At 34.8% G+C, this 17,904-nt stretch overlaps 3 protein-coding genes across 4 annotated transcripts; 1 reads left to right on the top strand and 2 right to left on the bottom strand.

The window, feature by feature from the left end:
- Positions 1 to 1,382: 1,382 nt before the first annotated feature.
- avpr2b.1 (arginine vasopressin receptor 2b, tandem duplicate, 1) lies at positions 1,383 to 4,079 on the bottom strand. Its single transcript, XM_073851707.1, has 2 exons — positions 3,131 to 4,079; positions 1,383 to 2,104 (listed from the first exon to the last, which is right to left on the bottom strand). Exons 1-2 carry the CDS (start codon positions 4,005 to 4,007, stop codon positions 1,896 to 1,898), a joined length of 1,086 nt encoding a protein of 361 aa, XP_073707808.1. The 5' UTR covers positions 4,008 to 4,079; the 3' UTR covers positions 1,383 to 1,895.
- Positions 4,080 to 7,182: 3,103 nt separating this feature from the next.
- trnt1 (tRNA nucleotidyl transferase, CCA-adding, 1) lies at positions 7,183 to 14,000 on the bottom strand. Of its 2 annotated transcripts, none has more exons than XM_073852110.1 (7): positions 13,553 to 14,000; positions 12,684 to 12,775; positions 11,880 to 12,018; positions 11,655 to 11,781; positions 10,169 to 10,362; positions 9,509 to 9,762; positions 7,183 to 8,097 (listed from the first exon to the last, which is right to left on the bottom strand). In XM_073852110.1, exons 1-7 carry the CDS (start codon positions 13,689 to 13,691, stop codon positions 7,849 to 7,851), a joined length of 1,194 nt encoding a protein of 397 aa, XP_073708211.1. In that variant the 5' UTR covers positions 13,692 to 14,000; the 3' UTR covers positions 7,183 to 7,848. The 2 variants fall into 2 exon arrangements, with proteins under 2 accessions (XP_073708211.1, XP_073708210.1); XM_073852109.1 differs by having other exon boundaries at positions 12,684 to 12,877.
- A 580-nt stretch (positions 14,001 to 14,580) lies between these two features.
- Positions 14,581 to 17,494, top strand: arl6ip5a (ADP-ribosylation factor-like 6 interacting protein 5a). The gene is made up of 3 exons (XM_073852212.1): positions 14,581 to 14,812; positions 16,585 to 16,802; positions 17,023 to 17,494. The coding sequence occupies exons 1-3, from the start codon at positions 14,634 to 14,636 to the stop codon at positions 17,196 to 17,198; spliced, it is 573 nt and encodes a 190-aa protein (XP_073708313.1). The 5' UTR covers positions 14,581 to 14,633; the 3' UTR covers positions 17,199 to 17,494.
- The last annotated feature ends 410 nt before the right edge of the window (positions 17,495 to 17,904 follow it).

The raw sequence follows: 17,904 nt of genomic DNA on the forward strand, positions 1-17,904 counted from the left end.
GGCACTGACAAATGACGGTCATTGCAACATTGCAAAGTGATGGCGCTATGAAGCCATGTGCTATTTAAAAAACATTTTAATAGATTTTAATATTTAACATTAGATTATCAACTGGGAATATATGCTAATTTGACTAGAATCAGCATGAACAATAAACCACGGTCAAATTTCAGGGTTTTTCGCATAGATATATATAGGTAGTATACCCTATTGGACCGCTCCAAGCATAGATATATATACGTAGATGCCTCATTAGTGACTGTTTCTATGGGGTGTTATACGTAAGCTGTCCGCCATTGCAGCGGTCAACTTAACATCATTCACCCATAGATCTATATTCACCATAGTAATCACTGAATATTTGAAATGCCACAGTCCTGCACAGCCATTGGTCTGCGAACCTATAGTATGGCGAATGACGTCAAGTTGACCGCTGCAATATGACGGACACATCTACAATCAAATGTTCGATTCAGTCTGATTTTCTGAACTGGCTCAAAAGAATGATTCACTCAGGAATCAAAGTGAACAGCAATGAAATCTGCAGAATACTGGTCCTTCCAATGTTTAGGCCATACATTGAAAGAGAGATTAATACTTTTACACATTAAATCCGAAATTCGAAAATTGACCGTATATTGTTACTTAAAAATTCTATTTAAAATTAAACTTAAAATTCAGCTCTTTCTAACTTTCTTTTCATTAAACAATACTGGGGGGAAATTAAGCAGCAGAACATTGATTATAACAAGTAATCTTTCTTGTGCAGCAAATCAGCATATTAGAGTGATTTCTGAAGGATCACACTAAAGACTGGAGTAATGAGGCTGAAAATTCAGCTTTGCATCACAGAAATAAATTAAATTGTAAATAATATTTAAATATAGACAACAGCTATTTTAAAATTGTAATCTTTTAAAGTATAAGTTTTTTTTTTTTTACTGTATTTCTGACTAAACAAATCTTACTGACCTCACAATTGTGACCAGATCCTAACTTTTGGATTAACTTTTATAGCATGTATTAGTGGGTGCAACACATTTTCATGTAATTTGAGAATTTGAACTGTATGTACTAGTTTTGACACGTCTCTCCACATTTTTTGTTCTAATTTGATTTGTCATCCTTTAGGGGAGGAAGGCTAAATGGATCAGACCACACATAGTCACAATCTTATACCAGCTGAAAAAATACTGTCATGCTCTTTTTAAACTTTATACCCTGTTAGTTATGCCTTACTTTCTGTCCACACATGGCTTACCTCTTATCTCTGTTGTTACTCTTATCTCTCACCTGAAGCTTACAAGACTCAATGTTTCAAGCTAAATTAGAAACATACCTTTTAGACATGTTAGAACGGATTCCAATGCCAAACACTTCAGTATATCAAAGCACTTTATTGACACACAGAACAGTGAACATGTACAGGCATTTTCATAACAATATCCACCACACAAGTAGACATTTTTCTCAATATTTAACAACACTATTTTGTACACCACTGTGATTGTGATTAGGACAGCGCACACTGTGAGCAATTTATTTTCCTGCTTGCTATGCAGTTAAATAATAGGAATAATACAAATCACTAGGTGACTGCAACCATTCCATGAAGAAAAAACCTTTTAGGGGCAGGAGGTAAAATTGGAGTTTAACATTAATTCAGTGTAAAAATTAATCATGAACCTCCAATACCTGCTATAGACAACTGAACAAGTGTCTTTACATAGAAGTCCTGTGATAGCACCATAGTATGATGTATATTTTTATATATGTACAGTGGTACTGAACCATATATACTATCTACACTCTTTAGTAGTTAGAAGAATACTAACATGGTACATGTTTATGACATTTGCATGAATTCAGAAATGTTTGTTGGTGTTGTTTCATTTTCACCGTATATCAGAGTGGCTTTTAAAGCTCAGATACAGAGAGCTGACCATCGTAGACTCCTCAGGCAGCGACTCCTTCATGCCAGTGTGTTTCATGCACAGGAGCGTTCCCAACAGTTTGGGGAACTTCACGGTGAAAAGCAGGTAGATACATGGATTGGCAACACTGTTTAGGCTTGCCAGCAACATGAGGATGGTGAAGGTTGCAGCTGAAATATAAAAATATATATTGGTTAGATAGAAGACATTACATTTGATCACATTTTTAATAAATATCTCTAAACATTTCATAGTGATTGTGCATTGCTCTGTGTAACATTGTGGGGACTCTTGTAACAGAAATGGTCATCTTTCATCAGCTTAACCAATCAGAAACTGGTAGTGGTAATTGTTCATGATTCCCTTGTTTGTCCTGCTGTTCTGTCCCACAGATTTTTTTTTTTTTTTTCATGTTTTTTGTGTATTGAACCCTTTCCAACAATAACTATTTTGAGATCCATCTTTTTACACTGAGGACAACTGAGGGACTCATTTGCAACTATTACAGAAGGTTCAAACACTCACTGATGCTTAGAAGGAAAAACTATGCATTAAAAATGGGAGTGAAAACTTTCTTATTTTACCTAAATATCATATTTTTTTAATTTAGTGCTGCCATTTAAAAGCTACTGAATATACTTACATGTTCCCCAGAAGACAAAATAAGTTATAATTATCCTGATCTTCAAATTCAAAAAGTTTTCACCCCCCAGCTCTTATTGCATTGTTTCTCATTCTCCCTATATATATATACACATTTTGGGGGTCTGGCTTCCAGTCTCATCTGCGTCCAGCTATTTTTAGCTGTACAAAATAGCTTGTTTTGCTGCTTGATATTGCAAATCTATGTATTATTTAAATTATTATATTAATCATTTAAATGCATTATATTAATTATGAACAAGTTACAAACAGTTTTACCATTTACTGCACGTTGTTATTCTAAACCGTAAATCTCGCCCATCTGTGTCATATCATTCAGGGTGTTAAATTTATAAGTCTTCTCTTTTTTAATCACTTGATTTATTTTTATTTTTCAGTAGGGAACGATATAAAAGAGCAATATTAGCAATATTTTTTTCCCCAAAACAACTTGTCATTTTCTATAAAGGCATTTAACTATATCTCAAGCATTTTACATTTAGATTAAGACGGCACAATGCTATTTATTAACGTGTTAGAAGACTTTCTCTTACTCTCAGTCGGTGCGTCCGTGTCCCACACAGACCACAGCTGAACGGTGAAGAACGGAGCCCAGCACACGGTGTAGGCAAGCACGATCACCACTGTCATCTTCACGGTTTTAATCCGAGACTTGGACACCGACGCCACGTTGCTAGTTCTGGAGGAAAGAGGGTGAGGGTGCCCATCATCATCTCCCTTCTGCTGCTGCTGGGTCTTCAGGTACAGGTTGATCTGGAGGGCGCGGCAGATCCGCACCTGGCACACAGTCACAGTTACGATGGGCACCAGAAATATCACCAACGTCGTCCACGTAACGTACGCTTTAGGTCCCCACGGCTGAATGAACTCTGCCCAGCAGTCGTAGACACCCGGGGCGATCTGAACTCTGGAGAAAATAAACAGTTGCGGGACGCTGAAGACGAACGACACGAGCCACGCGACGCACACGGGCAGGTTCCAGCGCGCTCGCCGCCTCTGGAAAGTCACCATCGGGTTGCATATCGCTTGATAACGGTCAACAGTCATTACAACTATCATGTAAGTGGAGGCGAACATCCCGACGACCTGTAGGTACTTGACTAAACGACATACGAGGTCAGGACCGATAAAGCGGTCTGTTATGTCCCACAATAGCTGTGGGCACACCTGGAAAAAAGCGACCACCAAGTCCGCCAAGCAGAGATGGGTCACAAATACGCGCATCCTGGACATCTGCTGTCTCTTCTTCCACAACACCAGCAGAAGACCAAAGTTCAGAGTTGATGCGCTGAGGAAGATGACACTTAGCAGTGCGATCTCGATTTGAGCTAAATGTTCGTTGCGGGGATCTTCTCCGGTGGCTTCCATCCCCAAAGTTGCATTGCTTAGGTTTAATGTAAGGATAGACATTTTCTTAAAAAACTAGTTCAAGGTTAGTATGTGCAGTTCAACTGTCTCAGTGCGCACGAGACTGTCAGCATTCACTCGTCTGTGCATCTTTAGTGTGTGAGGGAGAGCGCAGGCTACAGGTTTTATGTGTTGCTCTGGTGGATGGGGGAGGGCCTTTCATTCAGAAATACTCACGAACACAATATGGCATGCAGAAATGCACAAGATGAAGAAATTGACTATATGTTCTTTATACAAAGACATTTAATTACTTACAGTTTAAGTCAAAAGTTTACATACACCTTGCAGAATCCGCAAAATGTTAATTATTTTACCAAAATGAAAGGGATCATACAAAATTCATGTTTTTTTTTTGTTTTTTTTTTAGTATTGACCTGAATAAGATATTTCACATAAAAGATGTTTACATATAGTCCACAAGAGAAAATATTACTGAAAATAATACTTAATACTGTTGTTACCTGAATGATCCACAGCTGTGTTTTTTGTTTAGTGATAGTTGTTCATGAGTCCCTGCTGTTCTTCAGAAAAGTCCTTCAGGTGCCACAGATTCACAGTTTTTTTGTGTGTGTATTTGAACCCTTTCCAACAATGACTGTATGATTTTGAGATCCATCTTTCACACTGAGGACAACTGATGCTTCAGAAGGAAACATGATGCACTAAGAGCCAAGTGTGTAAACTTTTGAACAGAATGAAGATGAAAATTTTTCTTATTTCGCCTAAATATGTGTATTTTATTTTTCATTTAGTACTGCCCTTCACAACCTACAGAAGATACTTAGATGTTCCCCAGAAGACAAAATAAGTTAAATTTACCCTGATCTTCAAATTCAAAAGATTTTCACCCCTCGGGTTTTAATGTATTGTTTTTCCCAATGAAGCATCAGTGAGCGTTTGGACCTTTTGTAATAGTTGCATATGAAATATATCTTATTCAGGTCTGTACTAAATAAAAAAAATAACATTCATTTTGTATGATCCCTCCTATTTTGATAAAATTATTAACATTTTGCACATTCTGCAAGGTTTATGCCCATAGAACCGCTTGCGGGAAAGTTGTATAATTTGGCACACTAAAATAGAGGACAGTCTCAACTTTAACCATAGCAAGTTTGGAGTCTCTAACTCAAACTCTCTAGCGCCACCACTTGCCCAAACTTTCACTTTCTTTTTGCTGATAACTTTTGAACCATAAGGTTTTTTTTTTCTTTCTATAATTAATTGTTTGTAAAACCTACTTTTTCGAACTCGTCCTAGACGGTTTGTCTGATTTTCACCAAAATTGGCTCAGATCATCTTCAGACCATGCTGGCAAAAAGTTATGGAATTTAAGTTGATTGGACAAACCGTTCTCAAATAACGCGCTAATTAATTCTACGAAAAGCGTGCAAAAATGGAAGTGAGGCCATATCTCCATAACGCTTTGGAATATTGAGACCAAACTTGGTATATGTTATAACAAGCCTGACCTGAGGCTACCTGCAGTGTTTCATCACAGTGCCACCTAGTGGTCAGGAGATATGAAAATTGGCTATTTTTGCTTATTACTTCTTAGTGATTTAGCCAAAAATCTCGAAACTTGTCCCGTTAGATTCGGAGGAGCAATTTTCCCATGTCAGCCATTTTGGGTGTCGGCCATTTTGAATTTAGCTTTAAAATGCTGTATCTTGAGAACGGATCAGCGTATCGTTTCGACAATAATTACATAAATGTTCGGCACCATGCCCTGAATGTACATAAAAATTTTGGGGCCAGCGCCACCTTGTGGTCAAAAGTTATAACGAAATTTATAACGAAAAAAATGGCTTATTGTAATGAAAGTGATCTCAAAATATTCCCTGGGTCAGTCCGAGAACACTGATACCAATTTTGCCAATTTTGGCCAAACTTCCTTTTCGCCATTTTGATGAATGTAGAAAACCTACTTTTCGAACTCCTCCTAGACCGTTAGTCGGATTTTCACCAAATTTGACTCGGATCATCTTCAGACCATGCTGACAAACAGTTATGGATTTCGTGTCGATATTTGAAACCGTTTTCATTTAACGCATCAACGAATTTGCAGGAAAGATGCCAAAGCGCATCTGAAGCTGCATCTCTGCAAAGCTTTGAGATATTTGCACCAAATTTGGTATGTGGCATTACCACCTCACACTGATTACACCACATCAATTTGGTAGCAGCGCCACCTATTGGTCAAGAGTAATGAAGCATTCATAAACAATTAGTTTTAAAATGATCAAAAATGCTAATAACTGTAGATAGCATTAGCCTATTGTAATGAAACTGGTCTCAAAATATTCCTTGGGTCATGCCTACAACATAGAAACCAATAAGGCCACAGTTGGCCGAACTTCCTGTCCGCCATTTTGATTCATGTTGAAAACCTACTTTTTCAAACTCGTCCTAAACCGTTCGTCCGATTTTCACCAAAATCGAGACAGATCATCTTCAGACTGTGCTGACAAAAAGTTATGGATTTCATGTTGATAAATGAAACTGTTTTCGTACAGCGCCTCTACAAATTTTAGGCTTGATGTGAAAATGACTCTAAGGCTATATCTTTGGAAAACTTTGACATAATGACACCAAACTTTGTGTGTACGTTTGTCACCTCACACTAAACACACCACATGGATTTGATAACAGCGCCACCTGTTGGTCAAACCTAATAAGCATTAAATCATATCAGTAGGCGTTCTACAGCATTTTTCTGTCGTTTTGACTAAAATCATCTTAAAATTGCTTCCTTTTACTTATTGTTGCAGTTGGTCTGCTGTTCCTGCCATCCTTAGCTCCTCATTTTCCCCTTTGAGTGCTTGGCCCCGTAATTGCTGCTTGCAGCTATATTTAATATTTAGATAGTTCAACCAAAAGTTTAAACAACATTGGACCCAACTTAAAATAATAATAATAATAAAATTATGAATAAATGATAACAGAATTTTCATTTTTGGGTGAACTCTCTTTATAAATTTGGCACCCTGTACATTGACTTACTCTTAAAAAGCTGTAGGACTGTATAAAAACAATAATCAAGGCCAAAATGATATAATATGTCAATATGAAACAATTATCATATTCAGTAATTCACAATCATATAAAAAAAGAATACTTACATAATCTCTGAACATCCATGGACTTCAAAGCAAAACAGCACGGCACTAAGACGTGACGAGGGTTACTTTATTTCAAAGTAAACACCTGGAGAGTAGGTTACATAACCTTCTAATAACTATGAACTGTTGACAAAAGGAACATATTTTTTCCCTCATAATGAAACCATGGCTACTGCTTCATATGAGATGTCATCTCTGCAGGACAGCTAAATTATTCTCTTAAGTATAATAATTACATCACTCTTCTGAAAGGGCAAAATCCCACATCACACAAACAAAACAAAACGAACTTTGGATCATTGCACCTTTCAATTAAGACGCATCCTTGTTCAATCCAATTACAATAATGAATGAATAACTTACGTCAAACTAAACCACCATTTGTAAAACGAAAATGAGAGAACTTCATGAGTAATGATTAAAAATTCAGAAAGAACATTTTTAGAGAGTGTTAAGTATTATGAATCTGAAACATTTTCTGCAACCTGAACCATTCCGAAATCCCAAGACCATAACCAGATATTCCCAAAAAATTTGGTTGTATTGTATCTGCAAAAGCACAGGACAAAATTAAATAAGTATTATATGTTTTTCCTGATGGTCTACTCTCCATTGACACTATGGAGGCGCACCTTCTAGGCATAGACTTATAATGCATTATTTCATATGCATGCAGAGACAGAAGAGCTTCTGACACTAGTGTATTTTCTTATCTGGTATCAGGATGTGGGGAGGGTGGCCAGAAGTTCCTCTTTGCTCATCTGATAGCGGCTCTTCTTCCACGTGTCTCTAAGCTCCTGAAGGATGGTGCCAATCTCTTTACCCGAGGTAAAACCCAGTTTGCGTAGGTCATGCCCACTCACTGGGAAGCGTGGGATGGACCACTTGCTCAGCTCATCTAAGAGTTTCTTTTCTCCCTGATACTTCAGCAGCTCCAGTACTTTACTCTGGGTGTCCGGTTCTCTAGACTGCAATGAAATAACAACAACTGAGAATTCCAAGAATTTATATTAATATAAGAATTTATTCCTGTGATGCAAAGCTGAATCATCAGCATCATTAAGGCCCTGTTTACACGAAGGGTTTGCCTGCGGTTTGGCCTCTCATTTACACAAAAAACCCTGTTTTTATCACAGTAAACGATTATTTCTTAAAACTTCGGCCAAAGTGGATAAATTTGAAAATGTTTTCAAATGTATCCGGATTAATGTAAACACAGCCTAAGTCTTCACTGTAACATGATGCTTCAGAAATTATTCTGATGTGCTAATTTATTATCAATGTTGAAAAAGTGCTGCTTTTTTTTTTTTTTTTTTTGAACCTGTGATTTTTTTCAGGTGAATAAAATTAATAAAAGGTTAAAGAACAGCATTTAATCAAAAAAAAAATTTGGTAACAATATACACTACTACAAAAAATTATGCATTTTTTAAAAAGAGATACTAAAGACTTATTTTGTTATAAAAGATTTCTTTTGGGAATGAATGCCGTTCTTTAACTGTTTATTAATTTTATTCATCTGAAAAAAATAATCACAGGTTCCAAAAAATATTGAACGGTAGCTTACAACTGTCTCCAACATTGATAATAAATTAGCATATTAGAATGCTTTCTGAAGGATTGTGTGACAATGAACACTGGAGTAATGATGCCGAAAATTCAGCTTTGCATCACTGAAATGAATTCGATTTTTAAGTATATTAAAATAGAAAACTGTTATTTTAAATTGCAATAATATTTCGTAATATTACCCTTTTCCTGTATTTTTGAGCAAATAAATGGAACTTTGGACGAGCATAAGAGCCTTCTTTAAAAAATAAAAATAAAAATTTTACTGATCCCAAACTTTATATATATATATATATATATATATATATATAAATACAAATATAATACATAGTAAATAAAGAATATAGATATACAGAATGTAGAAATGTTCCATTTGCAACTAATTATTATTAAAGTCTTTATAATGTACTACATTATAAAAATAATGTAGTAAAACTAAAAATATTTAAGAAAATTGAATGATAAAATGGCTCAAATTTAAACTAAAAATTAAAAAAACGTTACAAATTTTAAGAGAACATATAAATAAATATAAATATTAATAAATACTATAATAGTACATAAATAAAAAACACTGGAATAACCGTTTTAATGATTATAGGGATAAAGTCGGTCTTCCTGATGTTTGTTTGACAAATTTTCTTACACAAATACATTTTTATATGTCAAAATGCTTTATATGAAATTCAATTAATTTAAATTAAAATGCTGTACATTGACTTAATTTGAAATGAAATTAAATCAATGCACAGCATCTGATGTAACGCCATTTTTTGTACTAAACATTAGAAGCGAAGGAAATGCACATACATCAATGATGAAATCTGTGTACGGTTTCACACCATCATGTTCGTCCTGTCTCTTAACGAGATCTCGTCTGTATTTGACCAAGAAAAGGCCCAGGTTTTTTTCCTCTCTGGACACTTTTAGTCGGAGATCCAGTTTCTCCACATCCTCCTGGCGTCGGAACAGAGCAGCCAAGATAGTCATGGGTTTAGGAGAGCTGTCATGAGCCTTCTGCCAGATCTGTTTCATCTCTTCAACATTGCCATCTGCTGGAAGACCTGTGGGGAAACACACAACAGGTCAGAACATTTGCATGGTTTTTATCTTCAAATAAAAATGAATAAATAAAACATTTATGCAATCTTTCTTTTTTTATGCTATTATTTAATGTCACAAATCTTGTGTAACCATATGGTATTGGTATAGAATTTGTTTTCCGTTTCTTTTTTTTCCACAATTTCCATAAAGTTACACTACTATTTAATGCCCCACAGATAATTTTAGTAGAAAAATGTAAAGCATTTTAATCATAGAAAACTGTATGAATTGCATTGTAAAATTAATTTAGAATAACTTGCATTCAGATGAAAAAAATGAGTGGCAGGTCATTGACTTTGTTATACATTTTAAGTTTTCAGCCACAGTTCCTAACAAATATTTGCATCAGTATTTTTTGTTTCTTACCTGTGTACTGAGCAAGGTCCAACTCATAGACAAGCTCCAGCAGGTGGTCAGCATGGTTTCCAACCAGCATCTTCTTCAGCTCCACCCAGATCCTCTCACCTGAGATTCCTGCCAATCCTCTGCCATTCTCTCTTATTGCTTCCAGAGTCTCGGGTTCATGTTGCCCAGGCTCAGTTGCCACCCGTCCATAGAATCTACAGAGCAATCAGACAGGAAAAAAAAATTAAAGATAAACCATATTTGTCATACATTAGCTATACCAGGGACCTCACTGTATAATTCGTTAAAAATGTTTTTGTAAAAAATATACACTACTGGTCAAAAGTTTTTGAACAGTAAGATTTTTAATGTTTTTTTTTTTAAGAACTCTTTTCTGCTCACCAAGCCTGCATTTATTTGATCCAAAGTACAGCAAGAACAGTAAAATTGAAATATTTTTACTATTCAAAATAACTGTATTCTACTTGAATACATTTCAAACTGTAATTTATTGCTGTGATTTCAAAGCTGCATTTTAGCATCATTACTCCAGTCACATGCTCCCTTAGAAATTATTCTAATATTCTGATTTGCTGCTCAAAAAACATTTTTTTAGAACTTTTTTCAGGTTTCTTTGATGAATAGAAAGTTCAGAAGAACAGCATTTATCTGATATATTATATATCTGATTTATCTGAAATCTGTATCATTATAGATGTCTTTATTATCACTTTTAATCAATTTAAAGCATCCTTGCTAAATAGAAATATTCTAAAAATATATTAAAATATTTTTTTAAATATTTTAGAATAATATATATATTTTTATTATTATAAAAATAATAATGACTCCAAGCTATTGAATGTTATAGTGAAAAATGTTACAAAAGATTTTTATTTCATATAAATGCTAATCTTTGGATCTTTCTATTAATCAAAGATTCCTAAAAAATGTACTCAACTATTTTAAATATTGATAATAATAATAATAATAAAAAATGTTTCTTGAAAAACAAATCAGCATTATGTGAATAAATTACATTTAAAAATTTATCCAAATAGAAATCAGTTACTTTAAAAAGTAAAAATATTTCACAATATAACTGCTTTTGCTGTATTTTGGATCAAATAAATGCGGGCTTGGTGAGAAAAGTTGTGACGTATTGTCAAGTATGGTGACCCATACTCGAAATTGGTCCTCTGCATTTAACCCATCCAAGTGCACACACACAGCAGTGAGAAGTGAACAAACACACACACACTGTGAACACACACCGGAGCAGTGGGCAGACATTGCTCCAGCGCCCGGGGAGCAACCGGGGGTTCAGTGCCTTGCTCAAGGGCACTTCAGTTATGGTACTGAAGAAGAGACTTTTTAAAAACATTAAAAATCTTACTGTCCAAAACATTTTGTCTGGTAGTGTATATGTTGTAAAATATATATGTCATTTATTAACCTTTATATACTGTCAAAGACATATTTCTTTCCAGTAAGAGTGCATAATTACCTGAAATATCTCAGAATTCTAAGGTAGTCCTCTTGAATCCGTAATGAGGCGTTGCCAACAAACTTGACTTTTCTGTTTTTGAGGTCCTCATACCCTTGGAAAAAATCATAGAGAGTTCCATCTAGCCCTGTGAAAAACACAATATAGGACAAAACAAACATACAAAAATAATTCAAAATCCAAATCGATGAGAAATGCAAAGCTCATGCAGGTAAAATATTTTACCTAGAAACATAGAGTTGATGGTGAGATCTCTACGCTCTGCATCCTTCTCCCAGTCAGTGGTAAACTCCACCTCTGCGTGCCGCCCATCAGTCTGTACATCCACTCGCAATGTGGTCACTTCAAAGTTCTCATCATGAAGCTATATAATGTACAAATCCATTTTTTTTATTTCAGTTTGCTTTCATAATGCTGACATCCACAAATCAAAACAGATCAACTAAACCCACTGCAAAGGTTCAATGAAAATGTGATCCTGGACCACAAAACCTTAAGTCTTAAATAGCACAGGTATATTTGAAGCAATAGCCAAAAATACGTGTTATGTAATATGTATTAAAATTCTAAATTATCATTTGTTTTCTTTTATACTAAAAATCATCAGGATATTAAGTAAAGATAATGTTCCATGACGATATTTTGTAAATTTACTACTGTAAATATATATCATATATATATTCATTATTCAAATATATCAAAAATTTATTTTTTGATTAGTAATAAGCATTGCTAAGAACTTAATACGGACAACTTTAAAGGTAATTTTCTCTATTTTAATTTTTTTGCACCCTCAGATTACTGATTTTCAAATAGTTGTATCTTTGCCAAATATACCCAGGTTAACAAACCATATATCAATGGAAAGCTTATGTATTGAGCTTTCAGATGATGTATATATCTCGATTTAAAAAAAAATTGACCCTTATCACTGGTTTTGTGGCCCAGGGTTACATGTGGTTTACAGGTTTGGAATAAAGTAAAATGTTTGAAGAATACCAATATAAAAAATTGTATGCTTCACCTTACCCTGGCAGTAATGGTCCCATGTTTCTCTCCTTTGTTGTTTATCATCCTGACTCCTGCAGCCTGGAACATGCTCTTCATCTCCTCTGGCGTGGCTGTGGTGGCAAAATCCACATCTTCAGGCCGTTTTCCTGACAGAAGGTCGCGCACTGCCCCTCCTGCAATCCTCAGCTCAAACTGGTTCTTTTTAAATATTTCTATTCATCATAACAAATATAACGTTTGTGGACATCTTCCTTGGTAACACAAAGCAAACAGCATGAACACGGTAATCGTTCAAAAGCTTGGACACGACTGATTTATTGTACATAATAAATAGTGTTTTATTTCCATTTATGTTCTTCTTAGTTTTGGTGGCTTTTGGTTACTTGTTTTCTAAAATGTGGCCCTGGAACACAAAACCAGTCTTAAAGAACAGGTATATTTGTAGCAATAGCCAAAAATACATTGTATGGGTTGAAATTAGCAATTTTTCTTTTATGCCAAAAATCATTAGGAAATGAAGTAAATATCATGTTCCATGAAGATGTTTTGTACATTTCCTACCACTTAATTTTTGATTAGCAATATGCATTGCGAAGAACTTCATTTGGACAACTTTTCTCAAATATTTCGATTTTTGTTTTTTGCATCCTCAGATTCCAGCAATAGTATCTCGGCCAAATGTTGTCCTATCCTAACAAACCATACATCAATGGAATGCTTGAATGATTAAAAAGTTTTATGGTCCAGGCCAGGGTCACAAATGTGAAAATAACAAAAATGAGTACTGTATAATCAAAGTGGTACTGAAGTGGTAATACTATGTAGTAAGTACCATGGTACCACCACAGTATTTTTGAAAAGGTTTTAATGAAGTAAAGTAAACTTACCAGCAAGACCAACCAGCCCGTCGGTAAATAACGACTCAAACTCTTTAGTTTTCAGTTGCATTGTGACCAATGACCTGTGTCTCCACGTGAGATGAACTCGGTTGATAAACGAAGGGCGCAGAAATAATTTAGCCCACATCGGTGAACTTTAAGACAATAAAGTCAGTGTCTAAATTTCACATGTCGTATAAAAAATGCTGAATCTTAAATATACATAAACGTTAAGTTAATAAATAGCTCATGGCTTGAAGTGACTCTTCGAGGCTAGTTCGTAAGGTGAAGAGCACATAACGTGATATTACCAAAGAAGTTACAACTGGAGTTAATAAAACGAACAATAAATTGAATAAATGTGACAGGAAGTAAGTTATATTTATTCACCTAAGGAAAAAATATGCTATTTTGCACATGATAGTTTCACTCACTGTGTGCGCAGCCATAACAGACAAGACATCACATAGGGGCGTGGCCAGGCTACGCAGAGTTTCCGGGATAGCTACGTAATGATCTTAACAACCAATGAAAATGGTTTGTTTACTTTTTACAGTCGACCCAGCATGCTGGATTTATTTATAATAAAATGTAGCCTTTATTTTATTAAGGCTGTAAATTAAATTGGATTTTAATGCTATTCTTAAAAACTTAAGTTTGTTTCGTATTCGTGTTGATAAAACTCTCATGTGTTTATTATGTTTTAAGTGCTTTTCTCCACATTATTTAAATGTTAGGTTTATTAGGTTATTGAATCGTTGGGTATTATTCCGTCCGATTCGGTTGTGTAAAACGGTTCAAATGTTTCATTTAAAAGAACCGACTCAAAATAATTATTCGTTCGTGAATTGTAAATCACTGGTTAATTCAATCAGGCGGTAAACCAAGCGTAAATGAACATGTCAGTAGCATGATAATAAACACCATTACCTCTTTGATTGCATCAAGTACTTCAAACAGGATGGTTTGTCTAACTTACATTTAAAGTTACCGCCCATTTAAAGCTAAAGCGCATCGCGAGAGTGAGGAAGTGACAGACTGGTGTATATACAGTGAGCAGCAGCTGCTGGGATCCGGTTAGTTTGATTTAATGGCTAAAGTGGAGATCGCCCCTTTGAGAGGCTGGGATGATTTCTACCCAGGCTCAGAGCGCTTCGCCAAACCAGATATGCGAGATCTGGCGAAATGGAACAACAGAGTGGTCAGCAACCTCCTGTACTATCAAACTAACTATCTGGTTATGGCAATCATTGTATTCCTGGCTGTAGGGTAAGTCCAGTAGCCTGTCTTCTTTGTGCATGCATGCACAATATGGGATTTATTTAACTGTAAACAGAATATTCAAATAGTATTTCTAATTTGCTTTGGGTACGTCAACGCAAACATCGCATTACAGAAAGTATCGCGAGAAGTAATATCTGCTGAAACAAAATACACAAAGCAAATGCAGATGCAAAGTCATCTTAAAATAGTTTTAAATTAACGTAAATGTTTTTAACACGGTACTATGATACTGTATTTTTCGGATACGTACTAATCATGGAAGTTGTCGTTTTAGTACCTTGCACTACCGGTCAAAAGTTTTTGAACAGTAAGATTTTTCATGCCGTTTTAAAGAAGTGTCTTTTGCTCTCCAAACCTGCATTATTCGATCCAAAGTACAGCAAAAACAGTCAAATTCTGAAACATTTTTACTATTTAAAATAACTGCTTTATATTTGAATATTTTTTTTAAATGTAATTTATTCCTGTGATTTCAAAGCTGAATTTTCAGCATCATTACTTTAGCCACACGACCCTTCAGAAATCATTCTAATATTCTGATTTGCTGTTCAAAAAAACATTTATTATTATTATGTTGAAAACAGCTAAGTAGAATTTTAAGTTTCTTTGATGAACAGAAAGTTCAGAAGAACAGCATTTATCTGAAATAGAAATCTTTTGTAATATTATAAATGTCTTTATCATCGCTTTTTGATCATTTAAAGCATCCTGGCTAAATATAAGTATTAGTTTCATATATATATATATATATATATATATATATATATATATATATATATTGCTAATAATAATAATTATAATAAATGTTTCTTAAACAGCAAATCAGCATATTAGAATGATTTCTGAAGGATCATGTGACACTAAAGACTGGAATAATGATGCTGAAAATGTAGCTTTGATCATGGAATAAATTCCATTTTAAAATATATTCAAATAAAAAAAAATTTAAACAGTCAAAATATATTTTACAATATTACTGCTTTTGCTGTATTTTACACAAATAAATGCAGGCTTGATAAGCAGAAGAGAATCCTTAAAAAAACATTAAAAATCTTTTGACTGGTAGTGTATAATTTGACAGGAACATTGTACCTTGGTATCACCACTGTACTTTTTGAACGAGAATTTCATGCTGCTCTGAAGAAAAGCAGCTGTTCTCATGTCAAGTTTTCATTCAGTACAATTTAGAGCATGAGGTAATTCTTAGCTAAATATAGTTAGTGGGTTAGTTAGTTAATCTGGGCACACATAGTTGAGCTGATATGTGGGCAGCTGTGTTTGTAAAATGAAGGCCAGTCTAATGTCTGGGGGATTTGGGTTTGGCTCTAATATTATAGCTAGTTGCTAAGACTGAACAATATTTAAGGATGTAATCACATGACGCTGACAGTGAGCATGAGCAAAAGACACAAGAGCAGTTAGTCATGCCATCATTTCGCAACCATTGACGGCATGTCACGTCAAGATAATTATCTAACTGTCAGGTTTATTAATTTTTAAAACCAACATGGAAAATGCCTCCTTTTGTCAATATTTTCGCATTTACACTTTATAACCATTAGGTGTCACCATTGACATGCTTGTATAACCTCATATACCTAAGACTGATCTAAAACAATTTCAAGTAATCTTGAAGAAACATTTAATTAGCACACTGCTTATTTCTAAAGACATTGATGAATACATTGAAGAATTTTTAGACACAAATGATGTTGGCTTCGATAACATCCTCTCACCATCTAATTCTCTATCTGCAGGATCTTAAACCCTGTGAGCATGTTCACAGGTGCAGCAGTCATCGCTTCTGTCTTCATTGGCTCTGTGTGGGCTGGGGAAAACAAGGCGATCATTAAAAAATTCAAGAAGGAGAACCCTGCTTTGTTTGTGTTCCTGGTAATGGTTGTGAGCTACTTCCTCATGACACTCTTTGGTGGAGTTATGGTGTTCTTGCTTGGAATCAAGTTGCCTCTTCTCTGTAAGTTTCTTAAGAAAATAATCATCAATATCATAACTCTAGAAACAAAAAACAGCCTGTTTTCATAAGACGTAAATCTTTTAAATGGAATACAATAAGATATTTTGTGGCTTGTTGGAAAAAGCAAATGCAGTTTATTCAATCCAGATATTACGGTATTTAACATGCAACATCATGAAGCATCTGGAAGCTTAAAGTGCTTTGTCATTTTGCATTTCAGTCATTTTTGCACATGCATCGCTTCGCCTGCGGAACATGAAAAACAAACTGGAGAATAAGATGGAGAGTGCCGGCCTCAAGAAATCACCCATGGGAATCATACTTGAAGCACTTGGTCAACAAGAAGAGAACCTCAATAAAATTCAAGACTTTCTGGAGAGCAAACTCAAAGAGTGAACTTACTGAGCTTCTCACTCATACATGAAGGAACCGCTTTCAGCTGGTACCACTTTGTTTCTTCCATGTTTAATTGGGCAAAACAAAAAGTATTTTTCTCAGTGTGTTTTTTTCTATAATGGAATGAAAAAATTGTACTGGAAGTAAGAGTGTTTTATAATGTTTGTTTACATCTCAGGTCAAATGTAAGAGGATGCAATTCAAAACTTCTTCCAAAGATTTTTCTATGACCTGTAGGGAAACGTGTCATATGTGCAAAGTATTCTTCTCTCCCAATATACATTCATTCATATACAGTTGAGGTCAGAAGTGTAATTATTTGACCAAAAGAAGAGGGATCATATAAAATGCATGTTATTTTTTATTTAGTACTTACCTGAATATGATATTTCACATAAAAGACGTTGACATATAGTGCACAAGAGAAAATAATAGTTGAATTTTTAAAAATGATCCCGTTCAAAAGTTTACATACACTTGATTCTTAATACTTTGGTTGATACCTGAATGATCCACAGCTGTATTTTTGTTTAGTGATAGTTGTTCATGAGTCTCTTGTTTGTCCTGAACAGTTAAACTGCCTGCTGTTCTTCAGAAAAATCCTTCAGGTCCCATAAATGCTTCAGTTTTTCAGCATTTTTGTGTATTTGAACTCTTTCCAACAATTACTGTATGATTTTGAGATTCATCTTTTCACACTGAGGAC

The sequence above is a fragment of the Garra rufa genome, chromosome 12, assembly GCF_049309525.1.
Source record: "Garra rufa chromosome 12, GarRuf1.0, whole genome shotgun sequence".
Lineage (NCBI taxonomy): Eukaryota > Metazoa > Chordata > Actinopteri > Cypriniformes > Cyprinidae > Garra > Garra rufa.

What these genes read in the sequence shown, in the direction of transcription:
- avpr2b.1 (XM_073851707.1), bottom strand. Translation starts at nt 4,007, where the DNA reads ATGTCTATCCTTACATTAAACCTAAGCAATGCAACTTTGGGGATGGAA. An exon ending in CACGGACGCACCGACTGAGA is followed by an intron (nt 2,105 to 3,130) that starts GTAAGAGAAAGT and finishes TTTATATTTCAG; the next exon opens with CTGCAACCTTCACCATCCTC.
- trnt1 (XM_073852109.1), bottom strand. Translation starts at nt 13,691, where the DNA reads ATGTGGGCTAAATTATTTCTGCGCCCTTCGTTTATCAACCGAGTTCAT. An exon ending in AGAATTCTGAGATATTTCAG is followed by an intron (nt 10,363 to 11,654) that starts GTAATTATGCAC and finishes ATTGCTCTGTAG; the next exon opens with ATTCTATGGACGGGTGGCAA. An exon ending in ACACAGATTTCATCATTGAT is followed by an intron (nt 8,098 to 9,508) that starts GTATGTGCATTT and finishes ATTTCATTGCAG; the next exon opens with TCTAGAGAACCGGACACCCA.
- arl6ip5a (XM_073852212.1), top strand. Translation starts at nt 14,634, where the DNA reads ATGGCTAAAGTGGAGATCGCCCCTTTGAGAGGCTGGGATGATTTCTAC. An exon ending in ATTGTATTCCTGGCTGTAGG is followed by an intron (nt 14,813 to 16,584) that starts GTAAGTCCAGTA and finishes CTCTATCTGCAG; the next exon opens with GATCTTAAACCCTGTGAGCA. An exon ending in AATCAAGTTGCCTCTTCTCT is followed by an intron (nt 16,803 to 17,022) that starts GTAAGTTTCTTA and finishes TTTGCATTTCAG; the next exon opens with TCATTTTTGCACATGCATCG.